The sequence below is a fragment of the Dendrobates tinctorius genome, unplaced genomic scaffold (genome assembly GCF_039654945.1).
Source record: "Dendrobates tinctorius isolate UK_male_01 unplaced genomic scaffold, ASM3965494v1 ptg000196l, whole genome shotgun sequence".
NCBI lineage: Eukaryota > Metazoa > Chordata > Amphibia > Anura > Dendrobatidae > Dendrobates > Dendrobates tinctorius.
The window spans coordinates 1585207-1601351 of NW_027361863.1; the positions used below are offsets into that span (position 1 = coordinate 1585207).

Below are 16145 nucleotides of genomic sequence, written 5' to 3' on the forward strand. Positions count from 1 at the left end.
ACACGACAAGTTGTGTTTCTACCAAACAGTTCCAGTTTGGTTTCATCAGACCATAGGACATTCTCCCAAAACTCCTCTGGATCATCCAAATGCTCTCTAGCAAACTTCAGACGGGCCCGGACATGTACATTCTTAAGCAGTGGAACACGTCTGGCACTGCAGGATCTGAGTCCATGGTGGCGTAGTGTGTTACTTATGGTAGGCCTTGTTACATTGGTCCCAGCTCTCTGCAGTTCATTCACTAGGTCCCCCCGCGTGGTTCTGGGATTTTTGCTCACCGTTCTTGTGATCATTCTGACCCCACGGGGTGGGATTTTGCGTGGAGCACCAGATCGAGGGAGATTATCAGTGGTCTTGTATGTCTTCCATTTTCTAATTATTGCTCCCACAGTTGATTTCTTCACTCCAAGCTGGTTGGCTATTGCAGATTCAGTCTTCCCAGCCTGGTGCAGGGCTACAATTTTGTTTCTGGTGTCCTTTGACAGCTCTTTGGTCTTCACCATAGTGGAGTTTGGAGTCAGACTGTTTGAGGGTGTGCACAGGTGTCTTTTTATACTGATAACAAGTTTAAACAGGTGCCATTACTACAGGTAATGAGTGGAGGAAAGAGGAGACTCTTAAAGAAGAAGTTACAGGTCTGTGAGAGCCAGAAATCTTGATTGCTTGTTTCTGACCAAATACTTATTTTCCACCATAATATGCAAATAAAATGAAAAAAAAAAACCAGACAATGTGATTTTCTGGATTTTTTTTTCTCAGTTTGTCTCCCATAGTTGAGGTCTACCTATGATGTAAATTACAGACGCCTCTCATCTTTTTAAGTGGTGGAACTTGCACTATTGCTGACTGACTAAATACTTTTTGCCCCACTATACGTGTTGCTGTATGCCATCTTCTCCTGTATATAATGTATATCTGTGAGTCATCTCCTTCTGTATATAGTATATACCTGTATGTCATCTCCTGCATATAGTATATACCTGTATGTCATCTCCCCTGTATACAGTATATACTTGTATATCATCTCCTGTATATAGTATATACCTGTATGTCATCTCCCCTGTATACAGTATGTACCTGTATGTTATCTCCACTTTATATAGTATATACCTGTATGTCATGTTATCTCCCCCTGTATATAGTATATACCTGTATGTCATCTCCCCCCTGTATATACCGGTATGTCATCTCCCTCTGTATATAGCAATGTTCAACCATGGCAACCTTTATGACATCATCGTCACTATGGCAATCTATTATGATAGTCACCATGGCAACCATTATGACATCATCAACATGGCAACCCATTCTGACATCATCTTCGCCATGGCAACCCATTATTACATTGTCACCATGGCAACCATTCTGACATCATAGTCACCATGGCAACCATTCTGACATCATCAACATGGCAACCCATTATGACATCTTCGCCATGGCAACCCATTATTACATTGTCACCATGGCAACCATTGACATCATCATCAACATGGCAACCCATTATGACATCTTCGCCATGGCAACCCATTATTACATTGTCACCATGGCAACCATTCTGACATCATAGTCACCATGGCAACCATTATGACATCAACATGGCAACCCATTATGACATCTTCGCCATGGCAACCCATTATTACATTGTCACCATGGCAACCATTATGACATCATCAACATGGCAACCGATTATGACATCATTTTCGCCATTGCAACCCATTATTACATTGTCACCATGGCAACCATTATGACATCATCAACATGGCAACTCATTATGACATCTTCGCCATGGCAACCCATTATGACATTGTCGCCATGGCAACCCATTATGACATTGTCGCCATGGCAACCCATTATGACATTGTCGCCATGGCAACCCATTATGACATTGTCGCCATGGCAACCCATTATGACATTGTCGCCATGGCAACCCATTATGACATCGGCACCATGGCAACCTATTGTGACATCAGCCTCGCCATGGCAACCATTCTGACCTGGCGGTGCTTGATACACATATACACACTATATATATATATATATATATTATATATATATATATATATATATATACACACACACACACACGTCACTAGTCGAGTGCCAGCTGTGTTGTACAGACAGCATCTGCCTCTGGCGGAAGCAACAGGAGTTTGCTCTGATCGCTGCTGTTTAGTCATTTAAATGCCACAGTCATTGATAGTGACATATAAATGTTGCAGTCCTGTCCCCGCCATCTTGGTGCTCCTGCGAAGTCAAGCCACAGGTTGGATCCCATAGAAGACAATGATACTTGAAGCATTGCAGTAAATAGTGTGAGCGATCGCAGGATGAAGTTCCATAGGGGGGGGACTAGAAATTATGTAAAAAGTAGTTTAACCCCCCCCCCCCCCCAAGGAAATACTTTAGCTTTACATTTTACAATTAGCACCATAAAGAAAAAAACACCAGAGTTGCAGGGTTTTTTTATCATTCCCCCCTCAAAATTAAAAAGAATTGTATGTAGCCCAAAATGTCTGAGCTGCTGCAGAGCCGCACAGTACCCACCTGAGCTGCTGCAGAGCCGCACAGTACCCGCCTGGGCTGCTGCAGAGCCTCACAGTAGACACCTGAGCTGCTACAGTGCCTCACAGTACACACCTGAGCTGCTGCAGAGCCTCACAGTACACGACTGAGCTGCTGCAGAGCCTCCCAGTACACACCTGAGCTGCTGCAGAGCCTCACAGTACACGACTGAGCTGCTGCAGAGCCTCACAGTACACGACTGAGCTGCTGCAGAGCCTCACAGTACACGACTGAGCTGCTGCAGAGCCTCACAGTACACGACTGAGCCGCTGCAGAGCCTCACAGTACACGACTGAGCTGCTGCAGAGCCTCACAGTACACACCTGAGCTGCTGCAGAGCCTCACAGTACACGACTGAGCCGCTGCAGAGCCTCACAGTACACACCTGAGCTGCTGCAGAGCCTCACAGTACATGCCTAAGCTGCTGCAGAGCCTCACAGAACATGCCTAAGCTGCTGCAGAGCCTCACAGTACACGACTGAGCTGCTACAGTGCCTCACAGTAAATGTCTGAGCTGCTGCAGAGCCGCACAGTACCCAACTGAGCTGCTTCAGTGCCTCACAGAACAAGCCTAAGCTGCTGCAGAGCCTCACAATAGATGCATGAGCTGCTACAGTGCCTCACAGAACACACCTAAGCTGCTGCAGAGCCTCACATTAAACACCTGAGCTCCTGCAGAGCCTCACAGTACATGCCTGAGCTGCTACAGTGCCTCACAGAACACGCCTAAGCTGCTGCAGAGCCTCACAGAACACACCTGAGCTGCTGCAGAGCCTTACAGTACACACCTGAGGTGCTGCAGAGCCTCACAGTACACACCTGAGCTGCTGCAGAGCCTCACAGTACACACCTGAGCTGCTGCAGTCTCACAGTACACACCTGAGCTGCTGCAGAGCCTCTCAGTACACGCCTAAGCTGCTGCAGAACCTCACAGAACACGCCTAAGCTGCTGCAGAGCCTCATAGTACACACCTGAGCTGCTGCAGAGCCTCACAGTAAATGCCTGAGCTGCTGCAGAGCCTCACAGTACACACCTGAGCTGCTGCAGAGCCTCACAGTAAATGCCTGAGCTGCTGCAGAGCCTCACAGTACACACCTGAGCTGCTGCAGAGCCTCACAGAACACGCCTAAGCTGCTGCAGAGCCTCACAGAACACGCCTAAGCTGCTGCAGAGCCTCACAGTACACGCCTGAGCTGCTGCAGAGCCTCACAGTACACAACTGAGCTGCTACAGTGCCTCACAGTACACACCTGAGCTGCTGCAGAGTCTCACCGTACACACCTGAGCTGCTGCAGAGTCTCACCGTACACACCTGAGCTGCTGCAGAGCCTCACAGTACACACCTGAGCAGCTGCAGAGCCTCACAGTACAGTCATGGCCAAAAGTTTTGAGAATGACACAAATATTATATTTTCACATGATCTGTTGGCCTCTGGTTTTTATGTGTGTTTGTCAGATGTTGTCATCACATACAGAAATATAATTGCAATCATATTATGAGTAGCAAAAGGTTATATTGACAGTTAGAATGAGTTAATGCAGCAAGTCAATATTTGCAATGTTGACCCTTCTTCAGGACCTCAGCAATTTTCCCTGGCATGCTCCCAATCAACTTCTGGATCAAATCCTGACTGATAGCAGTCCATTCTTGCAAAATCAATGCTTTTATTTTGTCTGAATTTGAAGGTTTTTGTTTGTCCACAAGTTCTCAATGGGATTACGATCTGGGGAGTTTCCAGGCCATGGTCCCAAAATCTCTATGTTTTGTTCCCTGAGCCATTTAGTTATCACCTTTGCTTTATGGCAAGGTGCTCCATCATGTTGAAAAAGGCATTGTTGATCGCCAAACTGCTCTTGGACGGTTGGGAGAAGTTGCTCTTGCAGGACATTCTGGTACCATTCTTTATTCATGGCTGTTTTTTTAGGCAAGACTGAGAGAGAGCCCATTCCCTTGGCTGAGAAGCAACCCCACACATGAATGGTTTCAGGATGCTTGACAGTTGGCATGAGACAAGACTGGTGGTAGCGCTCACCTGGTCTTCTCCGAATAAGCCGTTTTCCAGATGTCCCAAACAATCGAAAAGGGGATTCATCAGAGAAAATGACTTTACTCCAGTCCTCAGCAGTCCACTCCCTGTACCTCTTGCAGAATATCAGTCTGTCCGTAATGTTTTTTCTGGAGAGAAGTGGCTTCTTTGCTGCCCTCGAGACCAGGCCTTGCTCCAAGAGTCTCCGCCTCACAGTGCGTGCAGATGCACTCACACCTGCCTGCTGCCATTCCTGAGCAAGCTCTGCACTGCTGGTAGCCCGATCCCGCAGCTGAAACACTTTTAAGAGACGGTCCTGGCGCTTGCTGGTCTTTCTTGGGCGCCCTGGAGCCTTTTTGGCAACAAGGGAACCTCTCTCCTTGAAGTTCTTGATGATGCGATAGATTGTTGACTGAGGTGCAATCTTTCTAGCTGCGATACTCTTCCCTGTTAGGCCATTTTTGTGCAGTGCAATGATGACTGCACGTGTTTCTTTAGAGATAACCATGGTTAACAGAAGAGAAACAATGATGCCAAGCACCAGCCTCCTTTTAAAGTGTCCAGTGGTGTCATTCTTACTTAATCATGACAGATTGATCTCCAGCCCTGTCCTCATCAACACGCACACCTGCGTTAATGGAGCAATCACTGAAACAATGTTAGCTGGTCCTTTTAAGGCAGGGCTGCAATGATGTTGAAATGTGTTTTGGGGGATAAAGTTCATTTTCTAGGCAAATATTGACTTTGCAAGTAATTGCTGTTAAGCTGATCACTCTTTATAACATTCTGGAGTATATGCAAATTGCCATTAGAAAAACTGAAGCAGTAGACTTTGTAAAAATTAATATTTGTGTCATTCTCAAGACTTTTGGCTATGACTGTACACGCCTAAGGTGCTGCAGAGCCTCACAGTACACGACTGAGCTGCTGCAGAGCATCTCAGTACACGTCTAAGCTGCTGCAGAGCCTCACAGAACACGCCTAAGCTGCTGCAGAGCCTCACAGTACATGCCTGAGCTGCTGAAGAGCCTCACAGTACACGCCTAAGCTGCTGCAGAGCCTCACAGTACACGACTGAGCTGCTACAGTGCCTCACAATACATGCCTGAGCTGCTGCAGAGCCTCACAGTAAATACCTGAGCTGCTGCAGAGCCTCACAGGACATGCCTGTGCTGCTGCAGCGCCTCATAGTCCAGGCACGATTTGCTGCTGCAGAGCCTCACAGTACACTCCTGAGCTGCTGCAGAATCTCACAATACACTCAGCTGCTGCAATACATAATAATACATATCTCAGCTGGAAGAATTCGAAGCAAAAAGGAAAGTAATTTTATTTTTCGTCTCTGTTTTTGCAGAGGATTTGTAACTTATACAGATAAAGAAAATTCTCTTTTTTCCCCACAAAATTGATATTATATTAAACAAGAAAACGGAAAACACAAAAGCGCCACGCGTCTCAGACAGCTTCCTAATAAATTGCCGACTGCGAGTGATTCCAGCGCGATCCGCCTCTATGGCAGCAATTACTGCGGTCACAAGGACTACGACCCCAGGCGTCTCTGGTTCATCCGAGCAGTGGTCTCAATGTGCCATCTAGTCATTTTCTGATGCCCCCGGGGTCACCCCTCTACAAGAGCTGTAATTAGCAACTTCTGCTACGCTCCCCTTGTATAAACTGATTAGATAATAGCAGAGAACATTCGCTCTTCTCCGTCTGCAACGCTTTGTCTTAAAGGGCCGGCGTAACGTATCGGTGTGAATGTTTAACTCCAGAGCTGCGCCAAGAGTTTTGCTCTGAAGCTCAATGTGTTGCAGAAGTTCCTGGTCATATGTGTTTTCTGTAGCGGGTGCATGCATTTCTGCAAAACCTCATTCAGATGAACAGGACAGTGACAGAAAATCTGTGACATTTGGACATATTCTGGATTACCAGGCATAGGTTATTTAAAAATCTTGCATATAGGAGGTTGCAAAAATGGCAAATACTTTCGGGTGTGTTTTAGACATTGACAGGAGTGCAAACTTGCGTAAAAGTACAGAAAAAAAATAAGAAAAATAATTACAAATAAAACGGTATAATAATAATGATAATACAACTAATGTAACAAAATATTTTTAAAAACTTCATAAATATAATTATAATTTTTTTTTTTTTTAAATGCAAATAAAATAATGTAAAAAAATGTATCCGTTCATCTTGAAAGAAGAGATAGATTGTGCGGGATGTGAGTAAAATAGAAATAAATTACAATTGTTCCTTCCGAAAAAGAACACATATCGTCGCCGCTTATCACATTGGCTTCGTTGCGGCACCGACAGAATTTCAGTCCAGACATTTACATTTAAATAACATCTTTGATGCCAACTGAGGGGAAAAATGAATATAAAATAAAAATGAAAATGTTCAAAGGATGGCAGAAAATGAGACTTACTGCAGCTGCTGGTGCATGGGTAGAGCGATCTGCGCGGGGACGTTAATGAATCGCTCGCTCAGGAGATGTCCGACCGGCTTGCTGCTGTCATTTAGTATTTTCTCCAATTGTTGAACGGAGCTCTGCTCGCAGCTCTTCTCGCAATGGCTCAAAATCAGCTCCTTTATCTGTTCAGCACATGGGACACCCTGAAAAAGACCCCAGAAAACAACCATAATTGTGTATGTGGTAATGATGCCATAACCTGCTCCTGATCGGTATCAGGATACAGGTAAAATCTACATCAACACCTGACAACTGTGCAAATCCTGCGCTCTAGTGCGGACCCCGTCTAATGCTCCGCTAACATCCAGAGCTGAATTCACACTTCTGCTGGATCTTTGGTGACAGATCCCCTTTCCCTGCTCAACTGCAATTCTATAAAGCTATTTTCAATGTTAAACCAATGATCTTTAACATACATCAGCTGCTGCAGAGCCTCTTAGGACACATTTTAGCCGCTACAGAACCTCATAGTATACACATCAGCTGCTGCAGAGCCTCTTAGGACACATTTTAGCCACTACAGAACCTCATAGTACATACATCAGCTGCTGCAGAACCTCATAGTATACACATAGCTGCTGCAGAACCTCATAGTATACACATAGCTGCTGCACAACCTCATAGTATACACATAGCTGCTGCACAACCTCATAGTATACACATAGCTGCTGCACAACCTCATAGTATACACATAGCTGCTGCACAACCTCATAGTATACACATAGCTGCTGCACAACCTCATAGTATACACATAGCTGCTGCACAACCTCATACGACACACAGCTGCTGCACAACCTCATACGACACACAGCTGCTGCACAACCTCATACGACACACAGCTGCTGCACAACCTCATACGACACACAGCTGCTGCACAACCTCATACGACACACAGCTGCTGCACAACCTCATAGGACACACAGCTGCTGCACAACCTCATAGGACACACAGCTGCTGCACAACCTCATAGGACACACAGCTGCTGCACAACCTCATAGGACACACAGCTGCTGCACAACCTCATAGGACACACAGCTGCTGCACAACCTCATAGGACACACAGCTGCTGCACAACCTCATAGGACACATAGCTGCTGCACAACCTCATAGGACACACAGCTGCTGCACAACCTCATAGGACACATAGCTGCTGCACAACCTCATAGGACACACAGCTGCTGCACAACCTCATAGGACACACAGCTGCTGCACAACCTCATAGGACACATAGCTGCTGCACAACCTCATAGGACACATAGCTGCTGCACAACCTCATAGGACACATAGCTGCTGCACAACCTCATAGGACACATAGCTGCTGCACAACCTCATAGGACACACAGCTGCTGCACAACCTCATAGGACACATAGCTGCTGCACAACCTCATAGGACACATAGCTGCTACAGAACCTCGTAGGACACATAGCTGCTGCACAACCTCATAGGACACATAGCTGCTGCACAACCTCATAGGACACACAGCTGCTGCACAACCTCATAGGACACATAGCTGCTGCACAACCTCATAGGACACATAGCTGCTACAGAACCTCGTAGGACACATAGCTGCTGCACAACCTCATAGGACACATAGCTGCTGCACAACCTCATAGGACACACAGCTGCTGCCGAACCTCATAGTATACAGATCAGCTGGTGCAGAACTTCATAGTATACACGTTAGCTGCTGAAGAACCTCGTATTACACACAGCTGCTGCAAAACCTTACAGAGTAAACATCAGCTGCTGCAGAACATCATAATACACACCTCAGTTGCAGAAGAATCTCATACTATACATATGATGGATAGAAATAGAAAAATATTAAAGACAGACTAATAGATAGATGATAGATAATGAATAGATGATAGATAGATAATGAATAGATAATGAATACACAATAGACAGATAATAGACAGCAAACCAACAAACAAGCAGTCAAAGGTCCCATAAAAAATAGAATTTTATTCAGTAATGCATTATAAAAACACATGGACACTAAAGTACATGGAAACGGGGGGGAAAAGGAAAGCGTGCACAAATGGCATATGAAAGCCGGATACACCACCCGCACAGACCCAGACTAGCCAGCCCTATAGAATATCATGGACCATAATAAAGTAAAAACCTTTATAAAAGGTCAAGGGGCACATACATCAAAAACCGGTAATCGCAAGATTTATGTGACATGTACCATGAGACAGATACAGAGCAAGTGCTCATATCAGAACCAACAATTGAAGGGTCTTTAGCATGCAGCGTTACCGACGCGCGTTTCGGAGCTCCTTCCCCCTGAGGAAGGAGTTTAGCGCTCCGAAACGCGCGTCGGGGTAGGCCGGTATCACTCTGCTCCCACAGTCCCCAGGTAACGCTGCATGCTAAAGACCCTTCAATTGTTGGTTCTGATATGAGCACTTGCTCTATGATTGCTTCTATGTTTCCACACTGGAGTCTCTTTAGCTACCGGTTGTGAACATGGGCACTTGCTCTGCATCTGTCTCATGGTACATGTCACATAAATCTTGCGATTACCGGTTTTTGATAAATGTACCCCTTGACCTTTCATAAAGGTTTTTACTTTATTATGGTCCATGATATTCTATAGGGCTGGCTAGTCTGGGTCTGTGCGGGTGGTGTATCCGGCTTTCATATGCCATTTGTGCATGCTTTCCTTTTCCCCCCCGTTTCCATGTACTTTAGTGTCCATGTGTTTTTATAATGCATTACTGAATAAAATTCTATTTTTTATGGGACCTTTGACTGCTTGTTTGTTGGTTTGCGCTCTACAGTTGCATGCAAAAGTTTAGGCACCCCTGGACAAAATTACTGTTATTGTGAACCGTTAAGCAAGTTGAAGATAAAATGATCTCTAAAAGGCCTAAAGTTAAAGATGACACATTTGTATTTTAGGCTAAAAAGTAATACACATTGTAATTTTTTCACATTTTAAAAATTACAAAAAGAAAAATGGTCTGATGCTAAAGTTTGGGCACCTTTGGAGATTTGTGTGCTCAGATAACTATGACCAAGGTTTCAGACCTTAATTAGCCTGTAAGGGATATGGCTTGTTCACCCTCAATGTTAGGAACGGCCAGCTGATGCAGATTCCACAGGTTTAGAAACACATAGCCTCCTCTAACCTTGTGCAAAAAAACAGCCACCATGGGTTCTTTTAAGCAGCTGCCTAGCACTCTGAAAATGAAAATGTTGGAGGCCCACAAAGCAGGAGAAGGCTATAAGAAGATAGCAAAGCGTTTTCAAGTTGTCCTTTCCTCAGTTCAATATGTAATTCAGAAATAGCAGTTTACAGGAACAGTGGAGGTGAAGATAAGGTATGGAAGGCCAAGCAAAATTTCAGAGAGAGCTGCTTGTAGGATTGCTAGAAAGGCATATCAGAACCCCCACTTGACTGCAAAAGACCTTCAGAAAGATTTAGCAGATTCTGGAGTTGTGGTAATTGTTCTACTGTTCAGAGACACCTTATCAAATATGGCCTTCATGGAAGAGTCATCAGAAGAAAACCTCTCCTGCACCCTCACCATAAAATTTAGCATCAGAGGTATGCAAAAGAACATCTAAACAAGCCCAATGCATTTTAGAAACAAGTCCTGTGAATCGTTGAAGTTAAAATAAAACTCTTTGGTCGCAATGATCAAAGGTATGTACAGAGAAAAAATTGCATAGAATTTCAGGAAAAGAACATCTCTCCAACCATTAAGTATGGGGATGGATCAATCATGCTTTGGAGTTGTGTTGCAGACAATGGCACAGGGAACATTTCACAGGTAGAGGGAAGAATGGAGTCAATGAAATTTCAACAAATTCTTGATGCAAACATAACACCATGTGTAAAAAAGCTGAATTTGAAAACAGGATGGCTTCTACAAATGGATAATGATCACACACATCAAAACCCACAATAGACTACCTCAAAAGGCGATAGCTAGAGGTTTTTCAATGGCCCTCACAGTCCCCCGATTCGATCATCATTGAAAATCTGTGGCTAGTCCTCAAAATAGCAGTGCATGCATGACGACCCAGGAATCTCACAGAAATGGAAGAATTTTCCAAGGAAGAATGGATGAAAATCCATCAAACAAGAATTGAAAGACTCTTGGCTGGCTACTAAAAGCGTTTACAAGCTGTGATATTTTAAAAGGGAGTGCTACTAGGTACTAACTATCCAGGGTGCCCAAACTTTTGCATTGACCTATTTTCCTTATTGTAATTTTTAAAATGTAAAAAATGACAATATATAATTTTTTTGGCCTAAAATACAGAGAAAATGTGTCATCTTTAACTTTAGCCCTTTTAGAGATAATGATCTTCAACTTGCTTAACTGGTCACAATAACAGTAATTTTGACCAGGGGTGCCCAAACTTTTAAATGCCACTGTATATAGGCTGCAGTTGTCTTCATAAGGCCTAAATACCAATACTTATATGTGGTTCATACTCCATGATTTTTTTGAATCATTCTGTTATGTAAATAACCAGTTTTCGGTTTCCACATATATTATGTGTACCACAATTGTATTTTACTAGATAATAGACAGATAATAGACAGATATAGATAATAGATAGATAGTTAATAGATAGATAATCGATAGATACCTTTCTCTCCGTTAAGTTCAGAAGACTAATAAAGCCAAACACATGATCTTCCTCCTCCTCATCGTCATCAGTCTCCTCCATACCTTCAGCTTGCTAAAGAAAAAACAATATCACAGGACAAAAACATTTTAGGCCATGTACACACAATAAAGACTTGGGTCCCAAGAAATCAATTGCACTTTGTCCGTATTTTCATTAAAGGACTTTGCGCCAAATTCATCAAAATGGTGCAAGGTGTTATCTGAACAAGGCGCAAATTAAGACATTATGAAAGAGATTCTTTTGACCTGATGAGACTGGTATACAGACTATGGAATTATATGCCTGAACAGTTGTATAATCCTTTTTTCACGTTTTCCCACTTGATAATTAAAGCGCGCGTTTTGTGTTGATTAACCCCTTAGTGACCAGGCCACATTTTTCAAACCTGACGTGGCACTTTATGCGGCAATAGCTCTGGACTGTTTCAACATATCCCAGTGATTTTAAGATTGGGCTTTTTTTCAGGAAGCATTACACTTTTTGAAAACGGTAAAGTTTGGTCGATATGTTTTGCGTTTATTTCTAAAAAAAATATCAGAAATTTGACAAAAATTTCTAAGAAAAATAGCAGCTTTCAAACTTTAAATCATTATCCCTTTAATCCAGATGGTCAAACCATACAAAATAGTTAACAAGGAACATTTTCCTCATGTCTGCTTTACATCAGCACCATCTGTCAAATGTTCTTTTATTTTTGTCAGGATGTTAGAAGCTTTAAAGTTCTAGCAGTGATTTTTCGTTTTTTTTTTAATTTTCAAGAAATTTGCAATACTTATGTTTTTTAGGGGCCTATTCGGTTTTGATGTGAATTTTGTCGGTCCTATATATTCCACCCCCCCAAAGTGATACCATTTTAAAAACAGCACCCCTCAACGTATTAAAAACCGCTGTTTGGTAGTTTATTAACCCTTACTTGAATAGGTCACCATAGCCGTCAGACGCTAAGGCCATTATTTGGCCGTGAATTGCCATTGCAACCATCAGGAGCACAAGATCGTGAGCCCAGAGTGCCGATGGGGATAAAGAGGGAGCCCCCAACCACATTAGGATTATATAACCCATGCTGATGTGAATTTTCATTTAAGGACATTTTGGGACAAATTTAGACTGAAAAAGATCAAGGGGACAGGAGAGAAAAGGTCGTTTACAGCTTCTGGGTGACCGACAAAAGGAGTCCTATGAAGACTAACATGGCTGACAACAGTATCCATCAGACAGCTACTATCTGTCCGGAAAATTGAAGGCAGGAGAAGAGGCTGAGCAAGGCTGCACAGGGGGATTACACAGCCCAGGACATTTTGGGGTCAGAGTTACACTTTAAAGAATGTCACGAAACAATCACTGACCTCAGGGAGACCAGTCAAGGAAAACACTGCGGCAGCCGGCAAAGGCGCTCAATCAGTGAAATCCTAGGTGCATTGCTCCCTGGGAAAAACAAATATGCAAATAAAGTCCGTGGAGCCTCATTTAAGAGTCTCAAACACGGGACTAGCCAGATCTTCCTCCAGGGAAGGACCCAGCCAAGGAGTGGCTCCTTTCGGAAACCACCATATTAAGTGTCCCTTTAAGTCAATATCCAGCTCTTTACGAGGGCCACTTAATATGGTGGTAATGGTGGTTTCCGAAAGGAGCCACTGCTTGGCTGGGTTCTTCCCTGGAGGAAGATCTGGCTAGTCCCGTGTTTGAGACTCTTAAATGAGGCTCCACGGACTTTATTTGCACTTTAAAGAATGTGAAAAGAGAGAAAAGAAAAAGATCACTTTACCTTAATGACGCTTCCAATGTGGTTCTGCTGAATCAGGAGATCGGCCAGCTCCGTGGTGTTCACATGGGCCTTCAGGAACAGCTAGGACATGAAACGGAAAGATCATGAAGAATATATGGGGGATGACCGGTCTACATATAGCGTTTATTTTCAGGCGGTATGTTAAAATTTGTGGAGTCCTATAAAAGCTGCTACTTAAAAGTACATGATCCCCCATCATAAACAACAGAGGAGAGAACTGATAGAGGTCTCCTCTTGTGGTTCTCTAGAGAACTAAGGTCCTTCAGCTTCATGAGATTTTGAGGTCCCCAAACCACACTGAAAGTACATCCATACTGTGACGGTGGAGGAGAGCCGCACTGAGTGACCCTTTATTCCTTACCTTTCTCCCATTAAGAATTAATACATGCTCAAATTCCACTCGGCCCCACTCTCAGGGTCTGTGGGGGTCCCAGTGGTCAAAAAGCTTTCCTGTGGGATTCCCATGCATCTTGGTCCAAACTCATCCATTAAGATATTCCTAGATATGAGGTACCAGATACTCTGTCAGGAGATGTTTATGCTACATGTCCCCATCCTCTGGTTGTGATATGGTTTGCAGAATGCAAGGGTTTTGCTACTATACAGTGATATATATATTTTTTGCCAGAAGCGTTTGAGCTTAAATGCATGCATTTTGTGCTACAAATAAGTTTTGCAATTGAGTTTCAGTAAAAGTTTTGCACAGTTGGGATTTTATAGGCTCTTTCTCAGCACATTGCTGACTGCACAATGAGTCAGCTGAGAATCCATCAGCGATCGTTTAACTCTTGCGCTTTTTTCTGAACTCCTTTCTGCTGATGATATGACAACATCGAAGTTGAGCCAAACTTTGATGTGGTCATAAATTCTCCTGAATGGAAGATAAACTGCAGTACTCCACAGAAGCCACTGAACGTACATCGCTTGTATCCAAACGGTGCCAGACCACCACCGATCACATAATGACCATTCCAACATATTGGTCCTCAATACGAGGATCTCTGACAACCCCAATTACAGCATTACTAATATGGTCATTGGAGGAAAATGGGTTCTATTTATTTTGTTTGTTTTTTTTGTCAGCGGCAAGAAGCGCTCTAATTAATGAGAAGATGTACGGGAGAAAAAACAATACAGAATAAAGGTATGAATTAGCGGAAAAACGAAAAAAAAAAATATATATATAAAAAAAGCTTACGGTATATTGAATTCAATAAAAAAGCCGACACATAATATATAGCCCACACACAATTTATAGGCGAGTAGCTCAGGCCAGGGTAATAATTAGTCACGTCAGCAAAAAATGTTTAAAGTATTCAGAAATAATCTATGGGAAACAGAAACTAATCCTACGTTCCCCTACCTGACAAGGGAGGTTGGCACCCTAGGGGGATACATTATGGCGCCTCACTCCAGGTTATCCTGACCCTCACCAAAAGCCAGCACCAACACCCATAAAAGTGCAGGATTGTGCACAGTAACCTACAGAATAATATTGCACGACCCACTTTTCAGTTTTTGCATTTCCACAAAAATTTAAAATAACCAATAAATTTCATTCGACTTCACAAATGTGTCCCACTTGTTGTTGATTCTTCACCAAAAATGTACATTTGGTATCTTTATGTTTGAAGCATGATATGTGGGAAAAGGTTGAAAAGTTCCAGGGCGCCGAATACTTTTGCAAGGCACTGTACATAATCAATTTTTTTTTGGTTTTTTTTGGGCAGTGGCAAGAAAATCTCTAACTAATGAGGACACAGAAAATGTATCTTCACCCAATATTCTTGGTGCCTTCTATTATTGTGAGTCAACAGTACAGATTTATCAGAAAATGCAGATGTGCTTGCATTGCACTGGACATTTAGTTTCCTTAGAGGTCAATAAACACCTACTTAATCTTGTGGTTCTTGCCTATATGGTCATCCTTCTGCCTCCCCAAACACAGAATGGAGCAATCACTTGTGCTTCCCCAACCACAGAATGGAGCAATCACCTCTGCTTTCCCCAACACAGAATGGAACAATCACCTCTGCTTCCCCAACCACAGAATGGAACAATCACCTCTGCTTCCCCAACCACAGAATGGAGCAATCACCTCTGCTTCCCCAACCACAGAATGGAGCAATCACCTCTGCTTCCCCAATCACAGAATGGAGCAATTACCTCTGCACCATCAAACACAGAATGGTGCAATCACCTCTGCTTCCCCAAACACAGAATGGAGCAATCACCTCTGCTTCCCCAATCACGGAATGGAGCAATCACCTCTGCTTCCCCAATCACGGAATGGAGCAATTACCTCTGCACCATCAAACACAGAATGGAGCAATCACCTCTGCTTTCCCAAACACAGAATGGAGCAATCACCTCTGCTTCCCCAATCACGGAATGGAGCAATCACCTCTGCTTCCCCAATCACGGAATGGAGCAATCACCTCTGCTTCCCCAATCACGGAATGGAGCAATTACCTCTGCACCATCAAACACAGAATGGAGCAATCACCTCTGCTTTCCCAAACACAGAATGGAACAATCACCTCTGCTTTCCCAAACACAGAATGGGGCAATCACCTCTGCTTCCCAAACACCGAATGGAACAATCACCTCTGCTTCCCCAAACACAGAATGGAGCA

At 43.5% G+C, this 16145-nt stretch overlaps 1 protein-coding gene across 1 annotated transcript in view; it reads right to left on the minus strand.

Annotated features, from left to right (window-relative positions):
* Positions 1–16145, minus strand: part of BCCIP (BRCA2 and CDKN1A interacting protein) — a 48911-nt gene that overhangs the window by 6154 nt on the left and 26612 nt on the right. Inside the window, exons 3-5 of the mRNA XM_073552773.1 lie at positions 13489–13569; positions 11682–11774; positions 7022–7209 (exon numbers count right to left, since the gene is read on the minus strand). Coding sequence (XP_073408874.1) covers positions 7022–7209; positions 11682–11774; positions 13489–13569 — 362 coding nt within the window. The remainder of the gene's footprint in view (positions 1–7021; positions 7210–11681; positions 11775–13488; positions 13570–16145) is intronic.